The sequence below is a fragment of the Dioscorea cayenensis genome, chromosome 8, assembly GCF_009730915.1.
Source record: "Dioscorea cayenensis subsp. rotundata cultivar TDr96_F1 chromosome 8, TDr96_F1_v2_PseudoChromosome.rev07_lg8_w22 25.fasta, whole genome shotgun sequence".
Classification (NCBI taxonomy): Eukaryota; Viridiplantae; Streptophyta; class Magnoliopsida; order Dioscoreales; family Dioscoreaceae; genus Dioscorea; species Dioscorea cayenensis.
The window spans coordinates 10,411,688-10,436,070 of NC_052478.1; the positions used below are offsets into that span (position 1 = coordinate 10,411,688).

Consider the following 24,383-nt stretch of genomic DNA (forward strand, 5'->3'; position numbering starts at 1 on the left):
ATTGTGGTGCTACACTTCCGAATGTGTTTTTCTTTTCAACTCTTCAGCTCTTTCGCTCTAATATCATTGTTAACAAAAAAAATGAACAACATCATTAATAAAACTTTTTTTAAGAGTAAAGTTAATAAATAAAATATCTATAAAAAAATAATCACCAATAATAAGATAAATCACTGATAGTAAAACAAATCAACTAGTATCTATTATAAACAAACTCTTATTAAATACGACATTTACTAATAAAACAAAAGCTTTTCAAATCATATATCTCATCAAATAGTGTTATAAAATGTTATATAAACATTGCTTTTTTTTTCATCTCAAATCAAACTTGAAACTTTGAGGATCGATGGTACCTCCTCGTGTGTACATGAATTTTTTTTAATTATATTTAAATAAGTTTTTTTAAAAGTGAGCTTAAATTGCTTATGTGGACTCAATATCACATCTTTAAAGTAATTAGTAATTAAAGTTGTCGTTTGTTTCCTATATTGAAAAAACGTTTAATTTTTGTTATTTTTATTTTGAATTAAAGTCATTTGTTTTAATTTTGTATTTAAAAATATTAATATACAATTAATTTGTTTCAAAAATATTAATATTTCATTTGTTATTATTATTGTAGTGAAATGAACAAATATGGGGTAATGTCAATGTTGATATAATTTTTAATGCCTTATAGTGAAATGTTTCAGTACTTTTTTTGTTTTTAACATGTTATAATGGTAATACATGTGGCTTAATTTTTTTGAAAATTAATTAAAAACTTTTCCCTTAGTCTGCTAACACGGAGTCAAGTATCATATCAATATTTTTTTTTTCAGAAAATCTAAAAGTCATGTATTTATGTATAAACGATACATAAGGCTTAGAATCATACTAACATTGGAATTAAAATAAAAAATTAAAAAATGTAAATTATATTAAAGAAGAATAAATTCTTTTTTAATTCACAGAAAAAATTAAGTTATATAAATAATTGTAGAAACCACAAAAGCTTCTTGCCTTCTATGTTTAAAAATATTCATTTACCATTTTTCTCATAAAAATATCTAAATTTAATTTATTATTTTTTAAATAAAAAAATCATCTAACAATATACTCAAAATTATGTGTCAACCATTGTATAGCCCAATAGTAAGACACTTGGGTGCAAGAGGGAGAGCAAATGTTCAAATCCCTCCCCTAGCAGTATTGTTTCTGTCCTGTTCATGCACTGCACACTTGGTGCAACTCTGTATTTATATATCCCTAGCAGTATTGTGTAGGTCACATGTGAGAGAAATAGCTGTTTCACCCCTCCAAAATTACAGGATAGTGGGATTTTTTTTAGGAGATTTATAAAACACCATAATTGGTGCAACTCTGTATTTATATATCCCTTTGGCAATCCCTTAAATGGGGGCACTTGTCATTTATTAGTAAAAAAAAATTATGTTTGGTTGTATTTATAAAAATGAATACTTCTTCCAAATGGCTTTTCCAAATAATCATTTTTTTTTTAAATAAATGAAAATATTTTTTTTCAAAATAAACACTTTCTTTTAAAGACAAAGGTTGTGATTTGGCAATTTGTTTTATAAACAATCATTTGGAAATTTAAACTGAGCAAGAAGGAAAATTCCAAAATGGTCACTATACATCAAAGTCCAATAACTTCACTGCTTCTCCTCTTTCCGTAATCCCTAAGCAAGTTCTTGGAAATTTCTGTCACATTTGATTCTTTGGTGAATCACATAAGTGGAGAGCCTTCAAGCTTTTTTCAGTTCACATACTTAGACTTGAGAGAGAGAGAGAGAGAGAGAGAGAGAGAGAATGAAAGAGAAAACAATAAATGAAACAGATAGAAAAGCATCTAAATCTTATCATAGCTCAACATTAAGAATCCAAACACTCACCAATTTTTTTCTAAAGTTTATATGATAGTGGTGAGAATCAATACCATCTTTCAAAGTTCAGGAATAAAGCCACCACTAGCCTCTTTATTGGAACAAAAATAAAAAATATATTGGTTGGGCATCAAAATAACAGGTCTGCTGCAGGCTGGACACACCATTACTTAAAACTTTTCCTCTTTTTATTATTAATATTTTGCTATTACCACATATATATATATATATACTGAAAACAATGAACTCAATATCATCAAATATTTTTAAAAAATAAAGATAATTTATATATTAGATGTGAAAATGATGAGCTTGACAACAAATTGCTTGTGTTGAACATAAGGGTATGCAGAATCAGAAGCCAAAGAAGTATATAATCACTGTTCCATGCAAACAGAATAAAGTGAAGTGAAGAAGAAGAAGAAGAAGAAGAAGAAGAGGAAAAGCTTCTTTGCCAAAGGCCCTCCTCCTCCTGTAATGCTTTCTAAAAATAAACCTTTAGATCTTAATTTGCTTTTGCAATCTCAATCAATACTTTTTCTTATTCCAAACATGAGAACCCTTTCAGATGAAGCTTAATTAACACCGTGTCTTCTTTTCTTTAACAAAGCTTCAATCTTCTCCTTCAAAGAAGGCATTATTGGAGACACTGCATGATGAAATTGGAGGTGGAGGAGACTCATGAATTACCACCAAAACAAACAAATCCTTCATAGACTCAATCCTCATAACAAGACACCACCAACTGAAATAACTGTCACTGAAACATCACACATTTAGTATCAAGATGCAGCAGTTGCAGCAACAGCAAGATGAGTACAAGCTCAAAGACACAAAGCCACAACTCGGAGAACGGTGGCCGGGAGGAGCAAAAGGCGGAGGATGGCTATACGGTATCGGAGACAGGCCGACAAGCACATACGACCTCGTCGAGCAAATGTACTATCTCTACGTCCGTGTCGAGAAGGCCAAAGACTTGCCGGTGAACGCCATCACCGGAAGCATCGACCCTTACGTCGAAGTAAAACTAGGCAACTACAAAGGCAAAACTAGACACTTTGAGAAAAAGACCAATCCAGAATGGAAGCAAGTGTTCGCATTCGCAAAGGAAAGAATTCAGTCATCAGTGCTAGAAGTGTTCATCAAAGACAAAGAAATGGTGGGAAGAGATGATTATGTAGGCAAAGTAGTGTTCGACCTGAATGAAGTTCCAACGAGAGTGCCACCAGATAGTCCATTAGCGCCGCAATGGTATCGCTTGGAGGAACGGCGCGGTGAAGGGAAACTCAGAGGTGAAGTGATGCTTGCAGTGTGGATAGGAACACAAGCAGATGAAGCCTTTCCAGAAGCATGGCACACAGATGCCACATCAGTGCAAGGTGAAGGTGTCTACAACATTCGCTCAAAAGTCTATGTATCACCAAAACTCTGGTATCTCAGAGTGAACGTCATTGAAGCTCAAGACGTGCAGCCGAATGACCGGAGCCGAGTGCCGGACGTGTTCGTCAAGGCGCAAGTTGGGAACCAAGTGTTGAAGACACGGACGTGCACTGCGCGCACACTAAGCCCACTCTGGAATGAGGATCTAGTGTTTGTAGCTGCTGAGCCTTTTGACGAACACCTTGTGCTTACCATCGAAGACAAAGTGAGCGCAACCAAAGATGAACTTCTCAGCAGGATAACACTCCCACTAACGATCTTTGAAAAGAGGTTGGATCACAGACCGGTGCATTCACAGTGGTTTAATCTGGAGAAGTTTGGGTTCGGTGCGTTGGAAGGGGATAGAAGAAAAGAGTTGAAGTTTTCAAGTCGGGTTCACTTGCGCGTTTGTCTCGAGGGTGCTTACCATGTTATGGATGAATCAACCATGTATCTCTCCGACAACCGTCCGACTGCACGGCAGCTCTGGAAGGCACCCATCGGCGTGCTCGAGCTCGGGATACTTAGCGCGCAGGGGTTGCAAGCCATGAAGACACGCGACACGCGCAGCACCACGGACGCGTATTGCGTGGCTAAGTATGGACAGAAGTGGGTGCGCACACGCACGATCATTGACTCGTTGAGTCCCAAGTGGAACGAGCAGTATACCTGGGAAGTGTTCGACGCGTGCACTGTGATAACGCTTGGTGTGTTCGATAATTGTCATCTTGGTGCTGCGAATGGTGCGGCTGTGCGTGATGCGCGCATCGGTAAAGTTCGGATCAGGTTGTCGACTCTTGAGACTGATCGGATTTACACACATGCTTACCCGCTTATTGTATTGCAACCGTCTGGTGTAAAGAAAATGGGAGAACTTCATCTTGCTGTGCGGTTTACTTGTCTTTCGTTCATTACTATGATTCATCTTTACTCGAGGCCGTTGTTGCCGAAGATGCATTATATTCATCCTTTTACTGTGAATCAGTTGGATAGTTTAAGGTTTCAAGCGATGACAATTGTTGCGGCGAGGCTCGGTCGGGCTGAGCCGCCGTTGAGGCGGGAGACGGTGGAGTATATGTTGGATGTGGACTCGCATTTGTGGAGTATGAGGAGGAGTAAGGCAAACTTTTTTCGGATTATGGGATTGCTTTCTGGGGTAATTGGAGTTTGCCGGTGGTTCGATGATGTTTGTCGATGGAGGAATCCGGTGACTACTTTGTTGGTGCATGTTTTGTTTTTGATTCTGGTTTGGTACCCGGAATTGATTTTGCCGACCGTGTTTTTGTATATGTTTGTTATTGGTGTTTGGAATTACCGGCGACGGCCTAGGCACCCGCCGCATATGGATATCAAGCTGTCATGGGCGGAAGGGGTACCTCCGGATGAGCTAGATGAGGAGTTTGATACCTTTCCGACAACCAAAGGCCATGACATTGTTCGACTGAGGTACTTCATATTTCAGTATCCGTTACGTGTAGTACGTAGTCTACTAGACTATTTCTTAAGTTTGATGCTGTTGTACAGGTATGATAGGTTGAGGAGCGTGGCCGGAAGAATACAGACTGTGGTGGGAGACATGGCGACGCAGGGGGAGAGAATACAGGGCGTTTTGAGCTGGAGGGATCCGAGAGCGACATCGTTGTTTGTGGTGTTTTGTTTGGTGGCCGCGGTGGTGTTGTATGTGACTCCGTTCAGGGTGGTGGCCATGGTGGCTGGATTGTTTATCATGAGGCACCCCAGGTTTAGGAGCAAGCTGCCATCAGTGCCCAGTAACTTCTTCAAGAGATTACCTTCAAAGATTGACAGCATGCTTTGATTAATACTTTGCTTGTCTGGTTTTTGTTTCATTTGGTATGTCAGTTGATTTCATTACTTTGGTGGTACATAAGAGTATGTGTGTCTCTTTTGTGGTTATGATCTTTGTGTCATCTATGATATGGACATATTACTAAACTACTGGTTTTCTATGTTTCTTCAATGTCAATGGATGTTGCATATTTGATTTCATGTTATTTGACCAATTTTAATAATGAAACAGACAGAGGACAACACACAAAGGTAAAGCAGATGAATGGCAGATAATTCTATAAAGAAATTCAAAGTACGTTCATTTGGATTCACAGATGCTGAGGATTTGGTGCATATCAATCAGTTTATAGTTCATAACTGGAAAACATTAAATCTCCAAATTGGGATGAAGATTCAAATGACAACACATCTCTAGTAATTGTGAGACTCAACTAGGCAGAATTCTTCTCAATGAAAAGTAAATATAACAAAAACAAGTTCGGCTCGTTGAATGTTTCAAAACCAACATCACAAACTAATCTTTGGGACAAATGCAAGGACATATAAGAAAGTAGTTCCACATCTAGAAAACAAGTTCATGAGGCTTCATGCCTGACCTAAGAGAAAACCTAGCACCAAGATAGGCCTTCAAGTCTGGGACAGCTTCAATAGCCTTGATCAAGGGAGCATCCACAGCCTTTTGGTCATCTTTCTTCTCCTGGGGAAGTGTTTTCTTGTCCTACATTCATGCAAAAACACAGGATGGAGTATTAAAATGAGGATAATGGCAGAGAAACGTGTATGAAAACTAAATAAATCAAGCATACACACCTCTTTTTCTGTTTCAAAGAACTCGCCTTCAGTCTTCTTTTTCTTCTTCTTTGCTTCCTTCTTAAAATATTTATCATCAAACTTGTCAACATTCACTCCAGAAATATCCACCTTGGTCGATGTCCCAATAACATAAGACTGATTGACACGACGCAAAGGCACACCATTGACCTTAAAGGGGCCTGGCCAAAATGTATAACTTGATATTAAATGGTGCCAATAAGATAGCCTATAAAGATGTGTATTTTCAATTGAGCAAAACAAGGTACATTTGAAGATGTCAAATACAGTGATCAAATGAACACTAAAAAACAATGACAAGCGCCAATAAACATAACAAGCATTAGCAAGACACAGAATAATCAAAGTTGTTATTTGTTAAATACAATGAACAAATGAATACCATAAATTATGTCCATGCAACAATAAAGATAATATCGACATGCCATTTTACAACAAAAAATATATTAATTAGGAAACAGTATAACAAGCTAATAAACAAGCAAATCTTCAGAAAGTATAAATCATGGTTTGAAATAAACAAATATATTCCGCAAACTGAAAGTGTAAAGGTCCAATGCCCAGATTAAGGTTATGCCCTATCCATTAACATAAGGCTATTATTCAAATCAGCAAGCAATTACAACCAAAAAATAACATGCTACCAATTAAATCCATAATCATAATTCCTGTTTCTAATTCTCAATAATAATAGTACAGATGACAATCGATTATTTAATTATTTTCCTTCAAGGTTAAGCACAAATTTAATCCTCAAGCTGTTACCCAATATCGAAATCAAAGCTCAAAAACTTCAAATTCTGACTAAAGAGAAATGCTATATAGCCGAAAACCAAAAGCTAACATTCAATTGCAAGTTGCATGTACAACACTAAATCTCAACACATCAGCATACCCCAACTTCTACACAAAACACAAGTAAAAGCAGAGAGCACCACAAGGATATCATCACAATATAATGCAAAATTTGCAAACAAGAGAAACACACACAGCAAAAAAAAAAAAAAATAGCATTTTTAATCACATCAAATCACTTGCAAAACAAATGTAACTGATAACCAGTCATCAATACAGGATCAACATTACCATGTTAAATATCCACAAAGCAATTGGTGCCTACCACACATGATGCACAAACTAAATAGCATACCAAGAAGCCATCTTACTGAATCAACATTATGAATAAACCCAACTAATGCAATGACAAAACTATAAGAATCACAATGGAAAGTTTTTCGCATCAATATACCAAATGAGTTTTCAGGATATAACAATGCTATCCCTTCCAGCAAGCTCTGAAAACTGACCTGAAACTAAAAGCAACCCAGAAGGAAGCTGCTTCAAGAAAACAACTCTTTTTCCCATGAACCTCCCAACAAGCAGGATCAACACAGTCCCAGGAGTGATGCTAGCCCTAAAACACACAAAAATTTCACAATATCCATCAAAATCATAAGAAAAACCAAAATGGAAAAAAAAATCTAGGATCAAGAGCAAGACAAACAAACAAAGGATTCACTTATAAACCTGAGCTTGGTAGGCTTAGGCTTCCGGTGGTTGGCGATGGGCTTCTTCACATCATCAGCGGGGTAAAACTTGGGTGGTTTCTCGGCAGGCTTCTCCGCCGCCGGCGCTGGGGAGTGCTTGGGCAATGCACCGCCGTTCTTCGCCTTAATTGCCCAGATCCCGCGCTTGTGATACATCTTAGACTTCGAGAACTTGCCAATGCCCCGGATGAGATCCGGATTCCGGCTGGCAGTCCTCGGCTTGTTCAACGGCGGTGCCATTCCGACCGAGAGGAAACCCTAATCCCAAGAGCAAGGGGGAACCGAAGAGAGGGCGGCTACGAGAAAGAAATGAAAACCCTAGATCAGATGATTTATAGTAACATTAGTGCTAATCTTGAGGCAGATGAACGTTAGTGATTTGCTGGAGGAAACCATATAAGCTTAAACTGTTATATATATTTATATATATAAATAATCATACGAATATATAAATTATACCACTTCATAATCTTTTGAAGAGCAAGTAAACAATTATTAATATTTTAAGATAAAGGTTAATTTACCTGAATATCTTAATTTTGTATAGTTCTAACTAGGTTCATGTGGTTGGTCTTGATACAAAAACTCATGCCCAACTCCACAAGCAAGGCAGTCAAGTTTGTTTTTCCGTGAAGTTAAACACGTAAGTTGGTCTTGGCTTACCATATTGTAAGCCACGGAGACATCAAAGGTGATTTTATTATATTATTGTCATTAATATCGTAAATCCGGGGTGATTGTACTGTAACAAAAACTAAGCATAAGTAATTTTATAAAGCTAAGTCATTTAAATAGAAACACACAAAAAAGTATGGTACTATTTAGATTGTTTTAAGTGTGTGTTTGGATTGTGATAATGGTTCCCCTCTTGGGAGGAACCATTATATACAGTGATGGATACCCATGTTTGGGTATCCATCATGAGTCATGAAAACCCATTGAAGGGTAATGGTAATCCATTAGCTAGAGTAATGGTCATTACCCCCAAAAGTGGGGATAATGACCATTGCCCCCAACTAAAAAGTCTTAAATACCTTTTTTATTAAAAAAAAAAAAAAATGATTCATCTTCTTTAGCAAAATCCACTCTTGAACCCTTTGCAAACTTTCCTTTCTCTATTGTTTATCCTCACAAGTTTCATTTTCTGAAGCAGAGACACCGGCACCATCGTGCTTCTTACTTTCTCCATTGTCTATTCTCCGCACCACTCCACCATCCGTGCTTCTTCCAGGTTTTTCACAAACTTTTTATTTCCTTTTGTTAAACTTTGTGAGCATTTGTCAAAAAGTTATCGGCTTCTCATCACTTTCTCAAATTTGTAAGCATTTAATTGTGAGAAAATGTTGACTAACATGAGTTGAAACTTGTACTATATAATATAATAGCGCATTGAAAGCAACTTTGATCATATCTCCTGCAAGCCTATTGAACTTTTGTTGTAATTTCAATATGATTTGCTTTATTAAATAACATTACTTTTTCTCCTTAAATAAATATTCCTCCTGCTTGATTTTTAATGAAATTCATGCTTAATAAAAATTTTATAGAATTTTTATTTGTTATTGGTTTTATACAAGTATAATATATGTGCATATATAAAACTATTTGTTTGATGCTTAGTTTAAATTAAATATACTTATTATGATGTTATTAGTCACATTCCTTAGAAAAAAAATTTTGTTAGTGTGTCATTAAATGAGTTCCTTGCCATGCCCCATCTATTCAACATAATAACAATATTAATAATATGAGTATGATTAGTATAGTTTTAGTTCTATTTGCTAAAATTGCTATGTGTAACTATTTTTTTTTAAATATGGACGAGATTGCGCAGCTCTGACTTTATTTCGTAATGTACTTGTGCCACTTTTATATTTTAAATGTCATGACCGCCGTATGTGCAAAAAAACAACGCAACAATAAAAAAAATATGGTGCAGTATGATATAGAGTCAACGTCAACTAGGAGACATAGACAATGGGAGTACTTGAACCAAGTTGTATATGAAAGTGACATAAATTGCATTGATAAACTACGCATGGATCATAGGTGTTTTCATAATTTATGTCAAATACTGACCCACACTGGTGGCCTACGAGGCACAAGAAATATCATGGTTGAGGATATGGTTGCAATATTTTTGAATATTGTGGCACACCATGTCAAAAATAGAATAATTAAATTCAACTTCATGCGATCCGCTGAAACAGTTAGTCAGCATTTCCACTCAGTCTTGAAGTCAATTATTCTTTGTTATGATGTTCTATTAAAGAAACTTGAACCTGTTTCTGAAAATTCAAATGACCCAAAGTGGAGATGGTTTTGAACCATTGTGTGTTGAATATTTTGTTTTGTATATTATTATTTCTCTTGCGAATGAAGAAACAATTTATGTAGATCACTCAAGATTTCTAGGTGTGTGTTTTGCAATTTGAAAGTAGTGTGAGATAATTTATCATAACAATTATTATGTTATAAGTTTAATTTAAACATTTAATTATAATAAATTAAAAAGAATAATAATATTATGAATATTGTATAATAAAAAATACTTAAAACTACCAAAAAAATCATATCATTTTTGCAGTTAATTATAAAAATTAATTAAATTAATTATTAAAGTGATATATTTAATTTAAAATTTAATTTTAGTCATTAAAATAACTGTCATACATATTTTACAAGTATAAAGATTATTTACATAATACATATTAATTAAATCAATAAATTATTAGGTTTATATATTATTTTAAATATTTAATTATATTAATTGAAATTAATAATTATTTTTAAAATAGTTTATAAATAACTCACTATTTCGTACATAATTATCAATTTTTTACTTAAAAGGGTATAAACGTAATTTGACCATATTTTTTTCATCATTGTTTTCTATTCCCAATAACTTATCTTCCAACCAAACATAGTTTTTATTACCAATCCTATCACTTTATTTTCATTTCCATTACTTTCACTATTTCTAAACCCATTACCCTCATTCTCATTCCAAGAACCAAACGCACAGTAAAGAGAAACATATTTTCAAAGAATTTTTGGCTTTATCATCGATTACTCTTTTGTGACAAGTTTAGATTATTATCTTAAAGTTAAATTGTCTTTGAGTTTCTACGTCACTAAATAGAGTTGTCATTGTCATTGAGACGGTGATTCATCAAGAGATATAATCTCCTATCTTGACTTTGAATTCACAAATCCGTCCTCCGACCCTATCCCACAACTTGGGTAAAAAAATGAAATTTTCCTATCCCCACATCTAACGCAGACTACCTAGGTTCAGAATTCCAAGTCACTAAATTTATTTTTCTTAAAAACTTTAATTTTATTTTTTTAAGAGAAAAATATTTATAATTTTTAATTAATTAATATATTGGAATAATGATTCATGGATCCATTCTCTTATACTTAATATAAGTATATCAAATATATTATTTTTCAATAATATATATTTATTTAATATTAATAAGTTTCTAACTTTTTATTGACAAATCTCTCTGTTAATAATTTAAAATAAATCTTTCAAACAAGCTGAGAAAAATAAAACATAAATAATACAAATCTAGGGTTTTATTTAGTCTTTTTAATTAATAATGTTTGTTTAAAAATTTGATAATTAAATAAACATATAAGTTTCTTTAACTTTATATTCACATATTTTATAACATAATATATATAGCATAGATTCTTCATCTACGAGCACAGTCAAAAGTGGAATATATATGTGTGTTTAGATTTGATTTTGGATGGACAATGACCATCCAATTCAAATCCAACGGATTTGGTTTTGGATGCTCAGTAATTTTTAATCTAAACCATCAAATCGTGATCGTAACAGTAACTCAATTAATCCTAACTATTCAACCCTATTTCAACTAGGACATGCAGGAAGATTTATAAAAATCAAAACCTTCAAATCCTATTTCTACTAGCACCTATAAGAAATTTATAAAAACCAAAATACAAACCCACTACCCGTTTCGGAACCCATTTGTGTCTATGTCTCTCTTTGTGCATTGTACCCTACTACTGCTCCCTATTGGTGACGTTCTACCAAAGTCGGCACATGACATATCTTCTCTCTCTTTCTCTCACTATATATATATATATATAATATTTAAAATTATATATTTTGAGGCTAGGCTAGGATGAGGAGGCTATTCCGCCTCCCAGGTCTCTATTGAAAATTATATCCATACTTTGGTCTTGATCCCAACTTGGTTGAGGTGGGGAATCAAGTTTTCCGTAGATTCAGGGTAAATTGACAACCTAATCACTAGAAATTTATAAAGATAATCAATAGTCATTTTGATAAATAATTTATTTAGAAAACAAGAAAATAATTAAATAGCTTTATTGTCACGCCTCGACCTGTGGGCCCACTGGACGCGACAACTGCCACGATGATCCCGAGGAGGGACACTCCGCCACTCAACCCTCGGAGCGCCGCAAGGCTAAGCAACAACCTGGAAAGAACAATATTTACACTGTTACAAGATATAGAAGTATACTGATACACAATGGAAGTAACAACAACAACAACGATAAACAGAAATAGAGAGGTTCACAAATGCACAGGGAAGCAACAATAACAACAGCACATAGCTGATACACCAAGAGTTTCAGAGTTGTTTAGCTACAAAACCATGCAACAAGATTTGCTATACTCTAGTGGATCCATAAGTCAAACGACATGTCTATGGCAAAAAATAAACATACGTGAACTAAAAAGATACACAGAAGATAGGACAGTAGTAAATGTTCAGCACGTGATCACACAGCTGCACCTACTACCTACAAAAGGCTGGGGAGAGGAAAGCGGGGTAAGTAACTAACAATACTCAGTGAAAGGTGGTTAGCATAACTCTAATAGGAATATACCACAATAATGACATAAATCTCCCAATATGATACGTTACAAATAAAAATAACTAGTTTAGAGCATGAAATATGATTTGAAGGTATTCTACCTCGATTAGGGTTTTAGAATATCAAAGTGTAAAAATACTGAATATAGAGTTTCAATTTATGAAAAAACTAATCATAAAGCAAAGCTTCCACAATAAACATGTAAATCAAAAATAGTTCTCAATTATAAGTATAACAAAGTAAATACCATGAGTTTCACAATAAGTAAACATAATACTAGTGCCAAATCGAATTTATGGGAGACTGCCCTCCTAAGAGCGACAGCTGGGCTTCGCCCGCTCACCACAATTCAAGATGACACTACAAAAGAAACAATGAGAATAAATCTCAAACACAAAATAAAACAACACCCAACACTCACCCATCATAAAGTGATCTAGAAACTTCTCCAAGCCTTTGCCGTGACCGCGGCTAGGTTTAAAGCCATCAAGGTACTCATGTCTTTAACGGTGACCCATCAATTTACCGGTTGGTGACTCCTACTACCAGATGAATATTCATTCAAGACTCTACACTCCCACCTGAACTGACCCTCTTAGTAATCAGTCGGTCTACCACGCCACTTCAACAGGCTGGCCGTGGAGACTGCCTACTGCAGTAGGGTATCACCATACAAACTCAACAATAAGCACAACACCACACTGAGTACAATAGCCAACAATAATTATCAATCAACAACATCTCAACCATTTCCACAAGGAAATGTTAAAAGCACAAGCAAAACTCAAGCTTTTAACACAAATCATGTTACACACCTCAGCACAAGAAATAACAGAGAAGTCCTTATCTTTGAACATCCCAGAATAAGTTTCAAATTTATATTTCACAAAATCAAAGATTTTCACAAGGAAACCCAATTTTCACAAAACAATCACTTTGAAACACAATACTCTTCAAAAATAAATGCAAAGATCTCGCAAACTCTTTGAAGGGTCTTAATTACTAGTCAAACATGAATATTTAAACACCGAATAATACCTTCAAGATCTTTAACAATAATAACTATCATTCAACATGATATAAAACAAGTATAAAACAATAAAGCTTTACTTAAGGCACAATATATATATATATATAGCTATTAGTATTTTTCTAATAGAATTATGCTAATTAGTCTCACTCACAAACTTAGACGAGTATAGCCCGTGAGAGTGTTTCTTTTGCGTCGATTCCTTGCCTCAAGCCGAACCCTCACCACCTAACCAACCATGACCACACACACACACACACACACACAAACAAGAAAAGAGTAAGCCATAGAAACACCAAGGAAAACCCTAAGGGGGTGTTTGGATGTCAAGATTGGAGTGGGAGTGAGGGAGAATTGGATATAACCCCTTGTTTGGGTATACATCAATGGGAGTGAGGGGGGATTATGGAGTGAGTGAGACTCACCCATGTGAGTGAGTCTCACTCACCACACAATTGGGGGGATTGTGGAGGGATTGGGCAACTTTAATATGAAAATGACTAATATGCCCATATATATATATATATCATGTTTTACAAGGTGTTTTTAATTGTTTTGATTTTTTTATTACATTGTTGTTCTTGTGCAAAAGAAATAATTGTTATAGTTAACTTCTTTTATTGGAATTATTTTTAATTTAATTTGTAATTAATACCATTAGGTAATAGCGAATTAATGATATTATTACTTAAATCCAAAAAATTAGAATGAAATTATAGTATTATAAAGTTAAATATTTATTTTTGATAATTAATTATTTACATTTTTTAAATATTTTTAAAAGATATAATTAAAAATAACTCATTATTATATATACAATAGTATTTGTTTTGCATAAAGGGCATAAGTGTCATTTTATCATATTTACTTTCTTTACTTTTCCCATTCCCAATAAATTACACTCTCCAAACCTTATCAACCAAACACATTCTTTATTCTCACTCCTACTCCACTCCCCCTCATGCCACTCATATCCCATTCTTCCCTAAATCCACTCCTGACAACCAAACGCCCCCTAAGATTAAGCACGCAAAACAAATCTCAACGAGGCCAAAACTAATCTCAAGGGTTAGCTCAAAACTAATACCAAGGATTTCCACTAAGCCAAAGAAACCAAGAAAATAAGGAGAACTCATTGGTGCTACAGTATCCTCGAAATTACAAGCACAAGATTCACACAAGATTCCAACATTTTTTGGAAAACAAACAAGGGAATCATACTCCAATAACTTTCTACACAACAACAAGAAGATAGTGCAAGAATCAAGACTCAAATATGCACATTTACCACAAGTACTAGATTCCTCTAGCAAGGATGAAAAAAACAAGGAGAAAACAAGAAAGAATATGATGTTTACCTTGCTAGCTTCAAGATAGAAAGAGGAAGGAAAGATGAAGCTTCAATCTATCAAGGGAAGGATTTTCACTCAAGGCCTCCTTCTCCAAGAGAAAAACAAAGAGGTAATGAAAGGAAAAGCATGGCTTTAAAAAGACAAGTCATGGCTTGGAATTGACAAGGCATGGTTGGGGGTATGGCCAAAAGAAGGGATATGAAAAATACCAAATTGCCATTCTAACTCTCAAATATGCAAAAATATTAAAAAAAAATTAGGGTTAAATATAGGGCAGGTACAACATTTATTAAATTCGATATATATTATCGTAATTATAGTTTTGTAAAAATCTAATTTATACTAAGTCATATACATTAGAAAAAACTATATACACTGAGATTATACTTATTAGGGATTATTTAGTACACGTAACCTTTATATATTTGTGGGTTTGTGTGTGTGTTGCTGGTTGTTATCCATAATACATGTGACCTTTATTTCATTTTTCCAATGTTTTAAAACCCGAGTTGACTTAGCCGATTGGACTCGGTTCAATCAGACCCTGCCATGTCACAGGTTGGGTCAACCCAGGTTTATAAATAATAAATATTATTTTAATTTGGTTAGATTTTTAAATATTTGTAACATACCACAGCTAAGGTGGTTAGATGTTTTTCAAGCAAAAGTGAGGTTTTGGTTCAAATTTCAAAAAAAAAAAAAAAAGTTTCTTTCTATATAAATTTATTTTATAATAAAATTTTGTATTTTTTTTAATATAAATTTATTTTATAATAAACTTTTTAAATTTCCCATCTTTCAAAAATAAAAATTCATGCTCCTCTCAATTCCATGAACACATGAACATAAATATTCGTATCTATAATCTAATTAAATATCAATTAATACTAAATTTTTGAGAATCAAATCGGATTTATTAGAATCAATCTTAAATCTGATTTTACATTTTACATTATTTTTTTATAAGCCATCAAATATATACCTATAATTTTTTTTGGTATCTACAAATTACCAAAAGAAATTATGTCTTTTATACCTTATATTATTAATTTGAAATTCTTAACAATTATAATATATATTATATATCTATATTTAATTACAATTATATAATATATATATATATATATTATTTATAACCGGGTCAACCCCGGTTTGACCAATGACCCGTGACCCAGGAGCCTTCTCGGATCACACCCCCGAGTTTGATTTTAAAACATTGTTTTTTTGCTAAACATAAGCCTTCTATAAATCTCAACCCATAATTACTACACAGTGAAATTCATAAATGTAATTTTCATAACTAACGGTATCTTGACCTATTAATATCATATTTCTTATGTATGATGTTCATTTTAAAGAGCATCCAGAAATAAACCCCAATACCCACATATGGTAATGACACATGTGTATTGAGATATTAACTCCATACCTATGCATGTTTATGACTTCCTTAAATAGAGGTCACTTGTCATTTATTTTTAAATAATTAAAAAAAAACTGTAAATCGTTCTCCATGCTTGGACATTGTCATATAATGCCATCATTTCCATTCAAGAGTTAGCGGCAAACCAAATGAAGGAAATAAAGCCCGAATCCACCAAAAGCCAAGTATTATTTAAAGAAAACCAAAAATTAATATTCAAAATATAACATCAGCCATCAAAACTTAATAAAAAACATTAGTCTGGCAAAACTCAGCATGTAAGCATTCTCAATTTTACATAATATATATAATTAATATAAAAATAATCATCTAACTTATGTTTCTCAAAAGTATATTATCACATTATTTTTATAATGCTCATAAAAAACACAAAATTTTGCCCTCTCGGAAATAAAACCAAAAAAAAAAGGCATCAACATACCAAAGAATACACTGAACATAACAAAGTTCTGCAAGAATAGTCCAGCAAAAATAAGTTTTAACTGAGATATATATATATATATATAGCAATTAGTTTTGCCGAATATACACAGTTAAGAAATACGATTTTTCTCAGTCTCTTGAAATACCTGCAAAAACACAATGCAATTACCACATTCAGAACAAATTCATCTCAACTGCTTATCAAAATGAAACAAAATAGAAAAGCATTGAGATTCATATGGTAACAATCCCTTGATTATGTAACATATCAAGAACAAAACTCTTGCTCTAAATCCTTGTGAGCTCCTCACACCATCTAAAAGCATCAATTTTCAATTCTAATTAATTCAACAAACTGAAGATGCAATGAAGTACATCTGATTTTCATTCATCAGCAGGCTCGGCAACTGCCAAAAGATCATTCTTTCCATAAATCAGCAAACTCATCAGGCTCCAGAGGGTTTTCCATTACATGCATCTTCCTCCTTGTCTTGGCCTTGACCTTCTTCACATACTTCGTGGCCTTCTCCCTCTTCAGCTGGGCCCGTTCCTGGAACAAACATTGTGTCAAAATGATTCAACTTAAAAACATCGTGAAAATTTTAGACTGGCCATGGGATTCAGTAGGCTCTTACCAGATTTGGTGATATGTATAATGGGTTTTCATACAAAGTTGGACCACCAAAACTGCCCCCAAATATCTTGATTGGATTCAGGCAAAACCTTGGGCCAACCTGTTCACAATCATTTCCATGTTTTCAGTTCATAAACTCTGATGTATGTGGATGAAGATGACATTGAAACAGGGTGTGTGTCATATACCTCTACAAGGGTCATTTTATCTAAACCTCCGCGATCCACTTTATCGATTTCATTATGAGGAACCGAAATCTGTGAAAACATAGCATGGATTCACTGGTTTCAGAAATCACACTAATATAGTTTACAGAAGACTGTCATGTGCAAATAGTGATAAGGGAGGGATGAAGCCAATGATCCGCATATGCATATGGTTCCTTAAGTAGCACTTCATATGTTTTAAGTTGTAACCAACTCTACTATGAATTTGATCTTGAGTGACAAATCATACGACATAAAATTCCACATGGCAAAAGACACTGCATGGAGAAGGAAATTTAATAAACTTATGCACACATAGCACACAAGCTCACAGCATGCAGAATCAACATGACTAAGAAATCAGCATTGAAGGATGGTATCACCTGGTAGTTCCTAAACCAAATGTGGCGATCAACTATTGAAAACACAAAAACATGATCATGAAAAGGTTTAGCTTTTCCATGATCTTTTGGTGTTCCGAAAGTCTGCAGCAGAAAGAATACAAACATTTATTGTCAATGCATGTGAAGCAATGAAACATAATGAAAAACATATAATGGAATTTCTGGTTGAAAGAACAATAACAACATAGTAGAATTGTAGCTTAATTGGAAAGGAGGAAATTATAGACGACAGCAATAAAACTTAGAAACTCAACACACACCAGGCTAAAGCTCATAGATCAGTGTCCAAGCTCTACCAAGTAAAAAATCACATTAGGAACAGAAAGAATGAGCAATTAAGACAAATAAAAATGGAACACAGAACTGCAGGCACACATAGCAGACAAGCTAATAAAGGATTTAGATTTCAGAAACAAAAACATATTATCATATCATAAGCACACTAAGTTGATCATTGCCTTGATAAAGGATTACTATATCCTACTCTCAGAAACTGGAGCCTATATAACTTTTCACCTCACAGGTATTGCAAAAATAAAAGTCACAAATGGGATGAGTTTAAATGAGAATAGGTAGCCCAAAACTTTTTTTTTTTTAAAAAAAAGAGTATAAAACATATGTGAGACATTAACATTACAATAGTAATACATCAGGGCGACAGATTATGTTCAGACTCTACACAAACATAAAAACTGTAAATCCCTAGATTTGGATTAACATAGGACAAAGATATTTCTACAAGAAGACACACTACTGACCAAATATGTTCAGGAGCAGTTACAAAGCAAACAGACCAATTTATACACAAAAAGAAACATACCTGCATTATCAACTCCTTCAGAAGCTTCCAGTGAGGTTCCTCATCGAAATTTGAAGAGAAAGTTAATATTGGCCTTGATCCTTTGAGATGATTTCCAGTAAGCTTTAATTCTTCCATGGTATGCACTGAAGAAACAAAAAACATAAAACTTAATCAAGTAAACCTTCCCATGTTGACTCCACACAGGAAAAAACACTCTATTGACTGCTCTCTCCATTACTAATGAGATTCCAGCAGCTAACATGCATATAAAATTGCAGATCAAGTTAAAGGGAAGATCATGAAAATGGGGGGAAAAATACCAGCATTAACTAAAAACTTAGCAGAAGGTCCACCCGGGGACTTGGCCATCCAAAGATAAAGATCTTTCTGCTTTCTGCACTGCAATATAAACAAGTAGAAATCAGATACCAAAACAACAGCAAATTCAGCATAACTTCAAATGCCTAAATTTGATGCAATAACTAAAACAAAACACAGGCCTTCACCTCAAAAAACAAGATGGATGAGCAATTCCTCAGCTCAACAATTTCATTAAGAGTAGCCCCTTTAGTCTCCTTGGATTCAACCTTGCTATCCTTCTTGCAATGTGGCAACAAAGACACCACATCCATCATCAAATGCCGATACCTTCACAATGCCCATAAAACTCATCTCAAACGAAATTCATTGAAAACATCCAATTTCCACACAAATTCATACAAAAAAATAAAAAAAAACCCTCCCAAAATCACTAATCACTAATCACAGAGCATAAAGATTTCACCTTGAATTAATTCTCCGCGAGCACGTCACAAGGACCTTCTCTTTGTTCCTAAACACCGCTGAATCGCTTTTCTTCACAACGGCTCCATCTTTCCACCCTAAAAGAGTCCTTTTGGGGCGCGGCGGGGCGGTGTCATCCTTCTTCACCACTTCTTGCACTTCCGCTTGCTTTCGCTTCTTCCCCATTGAATGGCAACCCTAGCAACAACCCCTAGGATGGATGGCGAAAAGCGGCGGTGAAGGAGTCGCCGGCGAGTGGCTGCTAGGGTTTTGAAGAAGAGGAGGGCAACTTTGTTTAAAACCCCCCGAGTTTATTTTTATTCTCAAAATACAATTTTGTTCTTTTTTCTTCCTATTTTAGCCCTTTTTTTTCTTTAAATTATTAAAATGACTTTAAAAAAAATTATTTATTAATATTTGAAAGCATCATTAAAATCATATCATCACCAAGATTGAACTCTTTAATAAAAAACCAAGATATTGGTCATTTTTCAATAACACTTTTTTAAAAAAAAACATAAAAATAAAATAAATTTAATTTTTTTTTAAGTTATTATTATGTTTTAAAATTTTAAAATTTTGAACCGCATTATTTTAATAAAATATGTTACTTATTATTATCATCATCATCATCATTATTATTATTTGTTTATATATTTTTTTTTATTTTAAGGTAGTTTTTAAATTAATAATAAATTTTAAAAATAATATATTTTTAAAAAATGATAGTACTGCCATGGAAATATCTAGGTAGTCAGAACCGGACAGGACCTTTGAACCGGAGGAGGCCAACGTTCAAGGGTCAAGAGGTCCAACCGCGGTCGAACCGGGTCTAACCGGATTTAATAAATAAAAATATAAAATAAAATACATTAAATATTATATTAATTTTTTTAAATCAAATACACAACCTATATTAATTTTTTTAAATACAACCTATCAAACAAAAAGTTACAAAAACAAGTCTTGATTCCAATCATTCCACATTCAAAAACACAACATTTAACAACATTTAATTAAACTAAATCCATATAAAAAGTATAAAAACACTAAATAAAAATTAATCTTATCAAGTTTTTCTCAAACACTAAAATCAAATCCATAAAATTAAATCCATAGCTCATAATTCTCAATAAAAGATACATTTATATAATACTATGCAATAAGCATGGTAAGAAAATTCAAAAATCGATAGTTTACATACAAAAAAAGTTTTCCACATTGAAATGAAATCCACATGACGGCCATGCCCATTGGCTTTTTTTTTTTTAATTCACTGTTGAAACCGGATGAACCGGTCCGGTTCATCCGATTCACGGTTGAACTGGCCGGTTCATCCGGTTCAACTGCGGTTTTTCCTCTGCCCAGTTTTATAGGCTGAACCGGACCGGCCTAATGCCCGGGTCCGGTTCAACCGGCCGGTCAAACCCGGTTCTGACTGTTGGTGGAGATGGTTCTTTGAGGAATAAAGAAGAAGAGATTAGAAAGAAAGTAATGCACAAGTCTTCAAGGCGTGGGAAACACTTTCCTTTAGGCTTAATTCGCCTCCACCTAATTTCAAACCTTTGATGCAAAATGGATTGAATGACGAATTTCCTTTAGGATACAATGAAGACCCTTGAGTATGGTTTGCACTTCCAAACTCAAGCAAAGACAACAATGGCTTTTACAAAGTGAAAGTTTGCTTCTATCTTTTGTGCACTCAAAGAACAAAGCAAATGAACTTGTGAGGAATTTGTTTGTCATTCAATTGACTTGAATGATGGTAGGAGATTATTTTTATAGGAATGAAGTGGTGTTTAGTAAAGAGACACACCACTTCAATAATGAGTGTCATTTAAAAAGACACATCATTTCATTATACCACTTCAATAAAATGACACATTATTTCATTAATGAGACACCACTTCATTAAATAGACACACCACTTTACTAATGAGACACTATTTCATTAATTAGACATCTTTTCAAATAGAATAAAATAATCATTCATTAATTAATGAAATTACAAATGATAAGCTCTCATTAGTTGTCTTACAAGTGGTGCTTATTACATTAATATCTTTTCATTTTTAAATCCTCTCACAATCCCCCACCATTTTGAAAATGAAGACAAATTTCGATCACTTTGGAAATCTCATGTTTTTAGTAAAAGTGTTTTTAAGACTTAAACTTTCACCTAGCAAAACACAGTTTCACCCATCCGAAATAATATGGTAAACAAGCTTTGAACCAATTATCCCATTTGAACAGGTGTATATGCCTTACGCATAAGATCTCGAACCATTGTATGTCACTGAAGTTGACACAATTAAGATGGTCTTGTGTCTAGTATCCCTTTCATGAGAGCTTTTAGAGTCAATCCCTTAAACTCCAAGAAGCGGCCCCACTTCACTCTCACATAGGTAGACTCTATCAAGAGCACCACCATGACAGGCACTCCAACAAATATATGCTTATAGGTCTATTAAGAGCTAAAAGCTCAATCTTCCTCTTGTAAACTCATGGTAACCAAGTACTTTTCAATCTTGGGATGTATACAAATCAAGTACTTACAATTACTCTAATAGTGTACTTTCACCATTGAACTCAAGACTTGATGTTACTCAAGTGTGAGTTGGGTTTCCACCATTGGTAATTATGATTTTATGGGCTTCAATCCCATCCCCTTTGATGTTTTTAACACCATATCCCTTGTCAATCCTTTCGTCAAAAGATCCGCAAGATTTAATTCGGACTCGTATATAATTAATCGAAATTACCCCACTTATAATCAACTCTTTTACAAAGCTATGTCTTAGTCCAATATGTCGAATTTTCCATTATAAACTTGGCTATAAGCCTTTGAAAGTGTAGACTCGATTATCACAATGTATAGATATTGGTGCCATTGGCTTGGGCCATATAGGAATTTCAAGTAATAAGTTTCTAAGCCATTCCGCTTCCTTACTACATGCAGCCCAATGCTATAAACTCGGATGCCATGGTGGAGTCTCGCAATACATGTCCGCTTCTTTGATCCCCAAGAAATAGCACCCCCACCAAGTGTGTAGACCCATCCACTTGTAGAAGCATGATCCTCAGTGTGATTTACCCAACTAGCATCTGTATATCCTTCTAAATTTAAAGGATTACCACTATAAATTAGATTATAATTTATTGTTCCTTTCAAATATTTTAATACTCTATACACAGCATGCCAGTGGTATTTACTTGGATTACTTGTGTATCTACTTAACCTTCCTACAACATAAGCTATATCTGGTCTTGTACATGTCATGGCATACATCAAGCATCCAATTATTTTAACATATTCTAGTTGTCTAACAGGACAACCTTTATTTTGTTCCAACTTGATACTAGAATCAAATGGTGTAGAAACAGGACAACAATTAAAATAATCAAACTTCTTTAATATTTTCTCAATGTAATGAGCTTGGGACATACTAAGATAATTGTTATCCTTAATTATTTTAATGCCTAGAATGACATTCGCTTCTCCCATATCTTTCATGTCAAAGTTGTTAGACAAGAATTTCTTTGTTTTCATAACTTCATTGATATCGGTGCCAAATATTAACATGTCATCTACATATAAGCAAATTATGACACCTTTTCCGTAATTAAACTTACTATAGACACATTTGTCGGATTCATTAATTTTAAACCCATTTGCTAGAATCACTTCAACAAATTTTTGATGCCATTGTTTAGGGGCTTGCTTAAGCCCATAAAGAGACTTAATTAATTTACATACTTTGTGTTCTTGACCGGGAACAACAAACCCTTCCGGTTGTTTCATATACATTTTTTCTTCCAATTCTCCATTAAGGAAGGCTGTTTTAACATCCATTTGATGTATTACAAGATTGTACATTGAAGCAATTGCTATAAGCAATCTAATAGTAGTAATTCTTGCAACGGGTGCATATGTGTCAAAATAATCTATTCCTTCCTTTTGTGTAAACCCCTTAGCAACTAATCTTGCTTTAAATTTATCAATAGTTCCATCTACTTTTATTTTCTTTTTGAAAATCCATTTACAACCAATTGGTTTAGAACCAGGTGGGAGATCAACTAGTTTCCATGTTTTATTCCCCATTATTGAGTCCATTTCATCTTGTATGGCTTCTTTCCAAAAGGCTGCATCTTGAGATTTCATAGCCTCTTCAAATGTTTCAGGATCACCTTCTATATTAAAACAAATTGGTGTATGACTTTGAATTCTTTCATTTGTTCCTTCAATAAGGAACATGAAGAAATCCGGGCCATATGTTTTTGCCCTCCTAACCCTCTTAGTCCTTCTAGGTTCTACTTCTTCTAATGTATCATTAGAAGAAATATTATTCTCTAGATTGCATTTGTTATTTGAATATAACATGTCATTTGGCCTAGGAATAGAATTAAATCTATTTTCTTGAAAAATAGCATCTCTTGATTCAATAACTGTATTTATAGGATAAGAATCATTTGGTTCAATTACTAAGAACCGATATGCTTTACTATTTTTAGCATATCCTAGGAAGATACATTCAATTCCTTTTTCACCAATTTTCTTCCTTTTGGGTTCCGGAACTTTAACTATTGCCCTACAACCCCAAACTTTAAAATAGTTAAGATTGGGTTTTCTTTTCTTCCAAAGTTCATATGGGGTTATCTTGTTCCTTTTATTAGGAACCCTATTTAATATATAGCATGCAGTTAGCAATGCTTCACCCCAATATCCACTTGTCAAACCAGAGTAAGATAGCAAAGCATTTGTCATTTCTTTTAACACCCTATTTTTCCTTTCAGCTATACCATTTTGTTGTGGTGAATAAGGAGCAGTTACTTGATGAATTATGCCAATAGACTCAAAATATTTTGGATCATAGTATTCACCTCCTTTATCCGACCTCAAACATTTAATAAGAGTTTCACATTGAA

General features: G+C 34.0%; 3 protein-coding genes across 4 annotated transcripts; 1 reads left to right on the forward strand and 2 right to left on the reverse strand.

Annotated features, from left to right (window-relative positions):
- The first annotated feature begins 2,178 nt into the window (after window positions 1-2,178).
- LOC120266499 (FT-interacting protein 1-like) lies at window positions 2,179-5,282 on the forward strand. 2 transcript variants are annotated; one of them, XM_039274131.1, is made up of 3 exons: window positions 2,179-2,363; window positions 2,500-4,754; window positions 4,833-5,282. In XM_039274131.1, the coding sequence occupies exons 2-3, from the start codon at window positions 2,677-2,679 to the stop codon at window positions 5,122-5,124; spliced, it is 2,370 nt and encodes a 789-aa protein (XP_039130065.1). In that variant the 5' UTR covers window positions 2,179-2,363; window positions 2,500-2,676; the 3' UTR covers window positions 5,125-5,282. The 2 variants fall into 2 exon arrangements, with proteins under 2 accessions (XP_039130065.1, XP_039130064.1); XM_039274130.1 differs by having other exon boundaries at window positions 2,179-4,754.
- A 245-nt stretch (window positions 5,283-5,527) lies between these two features.
- Window positions 5,528-7,811, reverse strand: LOC120266500 (60S ribosomal protein L6-like). Its single transcript, XM_039274132.1, has 4 exons — window positions 7,476-7,811; window positions 7,256-7,362; window positions 5,928-6,109; window positions 5,528-5,835 (listed from the first exon to the last, which is right to left on the reverse strand). The coding sequence occupies exons 1-4, from the start codon at window positions 7,733-7,735 to the stop codon at window positions 5,680-5,682; spliced, it is 705 nt and encodes a 234-aa protein (XP_039130066.1). The 5' UTR covers window positions 7,736-7,811; the 3' UTR covers window positions 5,528-5,679.
- An 8,990-nt stretch (window positions 7,812-16,801) lies between these two features.
- On the reverse strand, window positions 16,802-19,742 carry LOC120266408 (ribosome biogenesis protein BRX1 homolog 2-like). The gene is made up of 8 exons (XM_039274034.1): window positions 19,459-19,742; window positions 19,181-19,322; window positions 18,995-19,073; window positions 18,693-18,817; window positions 17,852-17,953; window positions 17,451-17,519; window positions 17,264-17,362; window positions 16,802-17,178 (listed from the first exon to the last, which is right to left on the reverse strand). Exons 1-8 carry the CDS (start codon window positions 19,641-19,643, stop codon window positions 17,047-17,049), a joined length of 933 nt encoding a protein of 310 aa, XP_039129968.1. The 5' UTR covers window positions 19,644-19,742; the 3' UTR covers window positions 16,802-17,046.
- Between the last annotated feature and the right edge of the window lie 4,641 nt (window positions 19,743-24,383).